The 9,305-nt window shown below is 45.9% G+C and overlaps 2 protein-coding genes across 2 annotated transcripts; one reads left to right on the top strand and one right to left on the bottom strand.

Moving 5' to 3' along the window:
- Window positions 1-502: 502 nt before the first annotated feature.
- On the top strand, window positions 503-3,210 carry LOC119306956. The gene is made up of 5 exons (XM_037583025.1): window positions 503-882; window positions 1,062-1,151; window positions 1,713-2,034; window positions 2,146-2,353; window positions 2,889-3,210. The coding sequence occupies exons 1-5, from the start codon at window positions 623-625 to the stop codon at window positions 3,011-3,013; spliced, it is 1,005 nt and encodes a 334-aa protein (XP_037438922.1). The 5' UTR covers window positions 503-622; the 3' UTR covers window positions 3,014-3,210.
- A 1,820-nt stretch (window positions 3,211-5,030) lies between these two features.
- On the bottom strand, window positions 5,031-8,008 carry LOC119306954 (beta-glucuronosyltransferase GlcAT14B-like). Its single transcript, XM_037583024.1, has 4 exons — window positions 7,376-8,008; window positions 7,217-7,292; window positions 6,997-7,112; window positions 5,031-6,062 (listed from the first exon to the last, which is right to left on the bottom strand). The coding sequence occupies exons 1-4, from the start codon at window positions 7,938-7,940 to the stop codon at window positions 5,542-5,544; spliced, it is 1,278 nt and encodes a 425-aa protein (XP_037438921.1). The 5' UTR covers window positions 7,941-8,008; the 3' UTR covers window positions 5,031-5,541.
- Between the last annotated feature and the right edge of the window lie 1,297 nt (window positions 8,009-9,305).

Here is a 9,305-nt window from a genome sequence, read left to right as displayed (position 1 = left end):
CTAAAGCAACAAGCTCCTCTTGTGAAGCCAACCGAGAAAAGTGAAATATTCCCGGGTGAGCACTACATTATACTTTATGTTCCAATGTTTCAAACCTTGTATGAAAATTTTTCCAAACAGTAAGGGTGTCCATACTTGCGGGTTATTATATTTCAAAAATGTAAGGTCTATTAGTACTACTGAATACAGAAAACAACTTGTCATTACATCTGATTCCGATGTCTTCCTAATCAACTGGTTTTCAGTAGACTTAGTAATCACAAGGGCTCTTAAATAATAAATTTGTAGAAAAAAAATAGCACTCCCTCCGTTTCTAAATCCTATACTTCCTCCCTGTCCCAAAATAAGCGTCTCGAGCTTAGTACAATACATACTAACTTTATAATACTGGGACTGGGAGTATTTACGAAATAGTACCCGAGAAGACTTGTAATCGGACTTTGTGGTGAAAATAAAAGGTGTCTCTCGGCTCCCCATCGTTCCCCCAAATTCTCTTCTTCTTAATGAAAAGGCCGGTTGCTCGAAAAAAAAAATCGTTCCCCCAAATTACCCAATTAAACCAACCCTCGTTCGTCCGTCCGTCCGCCGTCTCCGTCTCCGTCTCCGGCGGCGCCACCCCGCCATGTCGGTGGACGACTGCTTCGTCCCGTTCCACTCTCCTCTCCGGGAGCCGACCGCCTACGACCGCTGGGGGAAGGGCCCGCAACCCTGCTGGTCGCAGCTCGATCTGGACAAGTGCGCAGCGGGAGGCTCGCAAGGGCAAGGCGGCGCCGACAGGCGCATCCTGCAGTTTCTGAACCGCCCCCTCGCCGTCCCCCCAAGGCGCCTGCCGCCGCCCCTTGGCCCGCTGCCCAAGCTCTCGGAGCCGCCCTCCCAGACCCAGTACGTCTCGTCCTCCTGTCTGCTTCGATTCGATTCGATTCGTTTCGAATTCCACTAACACGTGTCCGAGTCAAATTTTGCGAGAGTAGAATTAATCATTGGGCTCATAGATTGTGCGGACGTCTCTGCTTCCGTTGTTCACTCTAGTAATTCTGAATTATTTGCATGTTGTGGTTCAGGCACAAGGAGAATTTGCCAGAGGAGCCAAAGCAGCGCCACCCTGCTCAACCTGCAGTCTCATCCGCTGCTTCCAGGGGGAGGTACGCAAGGTAAAAGAAAAAGAAAGACTCTCTCTCTCTCTCTCTCTCTCTCTGTGTGTGTGTGTGTGTGTGTTATCATTTTGGGTATGTTGAAATGTGATTGCGGCCTTGCGGCTTCGCTAACTTAAATCCCCTCAGGTTGCCAGTATCAAGCCATTCCATTCCATTGCAAACTAGTACTTTTTTCATGGTTACTTGTATTTTTCTTCTTCGCTGCTAGCTGCATGGATCACGGGCTAAGAATTGTACTGAACCTATTCGTTCCGGAAAATAATAATAATAATATAACAGCCGCTCGCAAGCTCTGGTTGACAGTAGCAGCTGTCATCCACGCCTGGCACCTGTTTAATTCACAATGTCAAATCCGAATTTGAGATTGACTATTCAAGTTTTTGATCTCCTGTAACCGGTTTCTAACAAACTCTGCACGCATCTCTCAGAGAGACACACCACACTTCATAAAAGTAAAAATGGAAAACCGATACTGGTAACTTTATTTTTGAGTGGTAGAGCGTGCTATATTGTCTTTGCTCATTTCTATGACATGATCATAATTTGTCGATGCATTAGGAGTCGGGCTGGGTGGGCTTCCAAGGACAGGAGTACCCCATGCATCAGGAGCCGAGCTGCCTGTGCTTCCAAGGAGAGGAGCGCTCCTGAAGGTATCAACATGGAGGAACATGGATTTAGGTTTCAGTTCACTTTCCCTGAACCCGATTATGGGGAGTACGGCTCTGATTTCGGTGAGGAAGAGGAGTGTTTACCGAGGCAGAGGAAACCTCCCGAAGTAAGGAATGCACTCCGTGAGAAGAGAGTCGCGTTTAGGCAAAAGACTGGGCGGCACCATGCAAAGGTAGCCCTGCGTAAGTACAACAGAGCAAACAACACCAAGGTCTCCCCTCTCTCCCTCTCTCGTAAGAGTGTGTGTGTGTGTGTGTGTGTGCGTATTGTGTGTTAACCCAGTGCTCTATTGTAACTGTACTTTTCCATCTTGTTATTTCAGTTTGAGCTGGTGGAGGTGCCAGTGATCCGTGAGTTTTGGGAGTTTGGAGGGGGCTGCATCCATTACAACTTCACGGCTAAGCAAGCAGAGGATCATCGTCATTCTGCTGATGCAGACAACACCAAGCTCTTCTTCTCTGAGGTCAACTCTGCTTTCCATGGCGACAAGGATGTGGTCCTGTGCTGTATCGTTGGAGAACATGACAATGGTACGTACTTGCCAGAGAGATTGTTGCATGCCCTTCCTGCTACATACTCCCTCCGTTCCTAAATATTTGTCTTTCTAGAGATTTCAACAAGTGACTACATACGGAAAAAAATGAATGAATCTACACTCTAAAATATGTCTATATACGTCCGTATGTGGTAGTCCATTTGAAATCATAAAAAGACAAATATTTAGGAACGGAGGGAGTAGTTGGTGTCACCTTTCGCAGTTGAACAATCCTGCAAATAATATGAACATTTGTTGAAACTGTCAGTTATTCCTCTAGATCATATGCCATGCTGCTTAATGGATGTAAATATACATGAAGAAGCAACTAAGCAAAAGTGGCATTTTTTAGATGCTGAAACCTGCTTTGAGGCTTCCAGTTAGTTATATGCATGCTATCTATATCTTCAGATCTAGTAGCATGTAATAATCGTAAGGTTTGCGTTAGCTGCAATCTATTTTGTTTATTCGTGTTATAATATTTGTCTGACTCTTTTTTTTTTTTGTGTGTGTGTGTGTCTGTTTTCTAGGGCATTGCTATGGCTGTGAAGGCTTCAAGCCAACCGTTGTTCACCCTAGCAGCCAAGCGTATGGCGGTGGCAGTAGTACTTGCATTGATTTTGCTGGTTCAGATGGAAGCTCGGAGAGTGATTAAAACGCAAAAACTTCCGGTGGTTGAGCTCGGTGGTTGGATTTGGCTTGCATGCATGGCTAATCTTCCAGGGTGTCTTGTCTCTTAGTTCTTAATAATGCCAAGATAAATGTACTTTTGGTGGTTAATGCCCTTCTTAAATACTCCGATTACAAAATGGCGAACATCTTGCAATTTTGAACATTTTTTGAACTCGTCAACATTTAATATTTTTTGAAATCGCGAACATATTTTGAAATTGTGAACATTTTAATCTATAGGAACATTTTATGAAATCATTAACATTTTTTGAAATTGTGAACATTTTAATCTAGGAACATTTTCTGAAATCATGAACTTTTTTCGAAATTGTGAACATTTGCTTTTGACATCCTGAACATTTTTTCAAATATGTGAACTTTTTAACAAATCCGTGAACATTTTTTTTGGAATTTTGAGCATTTTTTGGTAACGTGTGAATAGTTTTTGAATCGGAAACAATTTTTAAAAAAATTTGGAGCAATTTTTTAAATTTACGCACATTTTCTGAAATGCATGAACATTTTTTAATCTGCAAAAAATTGAACTGGTGAAATTTTGGTGATTTTGGGAAGAATTAATTCGCAACCATTTTTTTAATGTTTTGAACATTTTTTTACTTCATGCGCAACCTTTTGAAATTCATGAATATTTTTTTAATACGCAAACAATTTTTCAAAATCATGATTGTTTTTTGTTTTTCTGAATATTTTGCAAAATCATGATCATTTCTTGAATCCGTGAATATTTGATGATTTCTCAAGCATTTATTAATTCATGAACATTTTATGGTTTCTCAAATAATCTTTGTAAATCACATTTGTTGAAAAAAATTGTATCATTTTTTGAAAATTCCTGATTTATTCTAAAGAAGAAAAAACGAAACCAAAAAAAAAGAAATAGGAAAAAACAAAAAATAGGGGTTGTCCCGCTCTGCGCATGGGCTGGCCCAAAAGGCCGTGCGCGGGAGGGGGGGGGGTGCATGGCGGTAGGCATTTGGAAGATACTCGGGGCGATATATGAGCTCCCGACGTAGGTGTAGGTGAAGCGGCTCATGCCGGCGGGGAGCTTGTGCAGGCAATGCGCCGCAATGTCCTAGAAGTTGCCCGTGTATGTTGTGTGCTCCGCCACCACCATCGTCCCCCGCGCCACCATCGCGTCATAGATCATCGCCAACCTCCCCGTGCTGCACCATCCATGGATCAACGGGCCACGACGGCCACCAACACCACCAGAGGGAGAAAAAGTTTGCCAAAAAAAAAGGAGAAGAAGAAAAGGTGGAGCTCGCCAAAACAAAGGGAGGAAACAAGGCAGGCAGACGGGGTTTGGTGATCTATACTATGTCGCCGTTTTGGAAACCGTAACGGCAAGTATCACATGATGATGACATCCTGGCCGTCCATTTGACCATGATTTCGGCGTTGATTACTAGCTGCTTCCTTCCTTGGACGACCATCCTACATACTCCCTCCGTTCACTTTTACAAATCCAATAACTCCCGAGCGTTCGGGGTTTGAGCAGTTCGTCCCGAACGTTTTGACATGGCAAATTTAGTTGATAGGGGATGGCAACTTTAGCCTTTTTCGTTTCTTCATCAGAAAATTGTCATGTTTTCCTAATCTCACGCAAGCTAAAGTTACCATCTAAAAGCGTTTGGGTTGCCATGCTTAACTCCCGAACGTTCGGGAGTTATCATTACCGCATTTTTATAAGTCATTTCAGACAATTGAAATTGAGTTGCTTTGCACGTTGTCTGAAATGTCTTCAACGACTTACAAAAGTGAACAAAGGGAGTAGCTTGTCCAGCACTAGCTAGCTGTAAAGAAAAAGGAGCAGGCTGGTAACACAAAGACATGTTCATTTCTTGTCAAATTGTTTCCAAGAAACATCCACGTCTTGAAAAATCAAAGCCAGCAGCCAGCAAGTAGAACACAGCAGTATGATATGTTTGCAAGCACATGGCACATGGTCTGAGGAGAACAATAACAGGAATTGCTACTGGTAGAACACAATCATCAGCCTTTTCTGTCTCAAATGGAAATATTTATTTGGCTACAAGCATGTTTCTCCAACAGAAAAATACATTTCTGCATGCTCCACATGACCCATTCTCCTAGTAACAGAAATGGGTCCTTCAGGATGGCTCTTGCTCAGGCAGCAACAAGTAACCCTTTCTCTGTTTTCCACCAACAGGCAACAGAGATGCCCAAACTTCAGAAACATCAGAAGCCTTTACAAGATGCTTTCAACGTGCCGTCTTCAGGTTCATACCGTCGAGTCGATGATACATCATCTTGTGGTCTTTACTGGTCTTACAAGTGGGTGATACAACAACAAGCTCTACTGACGCTACGTGGTCTAATCGTACAACATCATCATACATGGCATGGTCTGCTACCTAGCCGACAAAATGGCGAGCCGCGGGCGGTCACATCAACCGTGCGGACATCGCCGGCAGGAGAACCATGCATCATAACACCGCAAGCAGCTCTGGCATCAGAAGAAGCATGCCATCACTTGCACTGCCGCGGGTGGAACTTCTCCTCCGACAGGAGCGACGTGACGAGCCGCTGGAGCCGCACGGCCCCGCGGCCAGGCTGAAGGAAGCTTGTGTTCCCGACGACCGAGCAGGGGTCGCTCCCGTTGTCCCCTGTCCCCGCGCACCAGCCTCCGGGGGTGGGCGCGTCCGGGCCGGCGCGGCGGGACAGGAGCTCCGCGTCGATCCGGTCCAGCACGGGCTCGTCCGCGTGGAACTTGCGGGCGAAGGGCGCGTCGCTGGCGATCATCCGGTCCAGGTCGTCCATCGTGAGGTAGTGCGGGTGCTGCTTCGGGGGGTTGTCCCACGAGATGTAGTGCAGGTCGTGGTTCACCGTCGTGTTCTTGAACTCCTCCGCGTTGCAGACCACGGTGTGGAAGTAGCCCTCCGGGGAGGAGATGAAGTTGGAGTAGTACATGAGGACGGTGCGGGGCAGGTTGTCCCAGCCCCATATGCTGTACTCGACCAGCGACCTGGACAGCGCCATCCACGCTGAACCTGCAAACATCTCAGATTTAAGAGCAAGATTAGTTCCTCAAAAAGGCCCAAAGTAAGAAACTTGGTCACTCCATAAAAGCTCTTGAAACACAAGATTTCTTTGCTAGTTGGCCAAATCATGCTAATGTTTTGCTTGCGAGTTAGGAATCTTATGCCTTGACCTTCACTGGAAAGTGGAAAGGCGGGCTCTGAATCTTACAGCTACCTATCTAGTTCAGATATTAAAACATGGAGGGTGCATATCAGGCCAGAGAACTACTACTTGAGAAACTTCGACCAGCTGATCTTGGTGTAGACTCTAGAAAGAGGCAGAAAGATGAAATTTCTGGGGCTGGTAATAAGAGCATTTATAACAGGTGAAGTTTACTAGCACAAAAAAGTAACTGAAACTGAAACTGAAAATAAAGGTTACATTCAATAGGATTGGAATTATTGTCATACAGGAAAGGCAAATCTGAACACAGGGAGTTTCCTCATTTATGCTATGTTAGTTTTCAGCAAAAGAACGAAAACCGGCAATTAAGCTAGAAAAGCATCACATTTATTACGCAGGGTTCTGCATGACATCTTAGGAACACTTTGAAGATCTTATTATGGTAACAAATCAATTTCAGTTGGTGGTCTGGTCTCCACAACTTGCATGATCAAACACACATCAATCAGCATATATCAGTTTTAAACCCTGAACACTCAGATTCACTAATAATAAACTCTTCTAGTACAGCAAATTCCTTTAATTGGTAGAGAAATTCCTTCCATTGGCAAAACAAGAATTTGCAGGAGCCTAGTATGCACAGTGAACAATCAAATGCATGGAAAATCCTAGTATACAGCATTTCTATGCTGGAGCTAGTATATGTAAATAATTGGGTTACCAACCAAGAACAGTCCAATGGATCAACAACTCGAAGCAATATAATGTATTAGTAATTACCAGTGAATAGCTTGAAGGCTGTTGGCACGCTCCGGCGCTGTGGTATCCAGAACACGTCCGCCTTCTTCTTCATGTAGAGCCCCGGGTCGATGATGACCGGCTTCGCCCTCTGAAACCTGCACGCATACAGATTCACAAACCAACAAGAAGCGCATTAATTTCACTATCCAGCCACGGTGTGCAAGCAATCCGGGTAGCTCTAAGGAAGGGAGACACCTACTCCTTCCATCCGATGTTGCTGGTGTGGTCGATGAAGTTGAGATCACGCGGCAGCTTGGAGAAGACATGGATCAGATCTGCAGCAAGCAAGCTCACAAGGTCAAATGGTGCGCTATGGCACTGTGACGGACGGATCGGGAGCGGTGGAGCGGGCCTTTACCGTCCTGCGTGACGAGCGGGTAGTCGGAGGCGGAGAGGTTGATGAACCAGTCCCAGTCGGACCCGCCGGCGCCGGAGTGGCCCCAGAGGAGGGCCGCGGCGGCGTGCAGGGTGCTGGCGACCATGGTGGGCCCGCGGTAGGTGACGAGGTTGGCCCGCTCGACGACGCGGACGTTGCCGGCGGCGGCTATGACGGGGTGCGCCGCGAGGCCGGCGGCGAGGCCCCGGCGGTCGGACTCGGGCGCCTCGGCATCTAGGTGCAGCACGTAGAGGTTCCTGGGGTGGTAGAGCGCGAGGAGGACGCGGCGGAGCGCGGCGGCGTCCCTGGCGGATCCGGAGATGACGTAGGCGATGCGGGGGAGGGATCCGGCGGCGCGGGAGGCCGGCGGGGTCGGGGCGAGCTTGTGCTCCACGAAGAGCGCCGGGGAGGGCGAGGAGGAGGGGAAGAAGGGGAGCGGGACGGTGGTGAGGAGGACGAGGAGGAAGAGCGACAGCGCGGAGCCGACGGCCAGAGGGAGCAGCCACCGGCGGTCCACGGCGGCGGCGTGGACGACGATGGGCTTCATCGGCGGCGGCGGGAGGGGGCAGCCGCAGTGCCGGCTTTGGCAGGGGGAAAAAGGCCGGGTTTTTTGGCCGGTAAAGACAGGTGAACGGCGGTAACCACTAAAACCGGGTTTAATAATCTACTGTGATATAAAACCAGGTTTATACAAACACTTCAATTATCAAATTTGAGTTTTTTGTGAGCATGTTCTGCTTTTCCCTTGGCTTAACCAAGATTAAAAAAAATAAACACAATACAAACATAGACACTTATACCTACACGCATACGCTCATCCCTATAAACGCACACACGCACACCCTACCCCTTACGAGCACCTCCGAGAGACTCAGCCGACACATCATCTTGAGATTGATAAAGTCGCCACAGACGCCTTCATAGTCGACAGGGGACGTCTCCTCTCACTGAACGCACATCGCCGGAGGTTTGAAATATATCTAGAAATATGTGAGCGCCAGCTCAAGTTTAGGACTTGAACCCTGATGGGCTGGGGATATCACTGTCTTCCTAGACATCCAATCATAGGTTAGTTCGCATCAACACTTAACCTTGAATCTAACATTTTGGGTATACCACCAATTTTTATTTGTTGTGATGGTAGATTTTCCTTGTTAATGTCTAAAACATGACTTAGTATGAATTCAGTGAAACTAACATATTTATCTATAACACGTGGGTTGGGTTTAGTCCTTGGTGCACAATGTTTTCATTTCTTTATCAAATATATACAAACCGGTTGCATCCGTCCTAATAACTTGCTACAAATGCAGTTCCACAAAACAATGAAAAATCATAACAAATGTTATTCGTGAGCCACGTGGTCTCGTATGCATCACAAAGCGAAACCACGAGTAGAAGAGGACGACATCTTGGTGAGTCATTGTTTATCGTGTACTACTAACACATAAGACACATGTTCTAACAAATTTTGGGTGGATTCCTATGAAACAACCTACGGAAGTCCACAAGTTAGCGTCCATGAAAGAGTAAAGTATAAAACACTTAACCATATGTTTTTTATAGCAATACAATACCAAAAGCAGGACATGGAAGTGTCACACATCATTACTCATTGTATGTTTCCACAAAAGAGTAGATACTTTATGAAAAATGGCATCTATATAATTACCACACAATGGCTAATACATGACAAAACTAAGAAAGTTAGTGGAAGATGGCATCTAGATGTATTACTTATCATGTTCTATTACCTTGTATAACACAATCTCTACCAACATGGTCTCGATCTTTCTTTAAAGACCCGCACAATTACAAATTAAGTTCCACAAAAAAAACAAAGTAAGAAGCCTTGGAATAGCATTACACGTGGTCTCTTTCGAGGAAAATTGCAGATTCAGTGCACGAAACA

Source organism: Triticum dicoccoides, chromosome 5B (genome assembly GCF_002162155.2).
Source record: "Triticum dicoccoides isolate Atlit2015 ecotype Zavitan chromosome 5B, WEW_v2.0, whole genome shotgun sequence".
Taxonomy (NCBI): domain Eukaryota; kingdom Viridiplantae; phylum Streptophyta; class Magnoliopsida; order Poales; family Poaceae; genus Triticum; species Triticum dicoccoides.
Note: the sequence above shows the minus strand (reverse complement) of the source record. Positions and strands in the feature narration are given on the sequence as shown.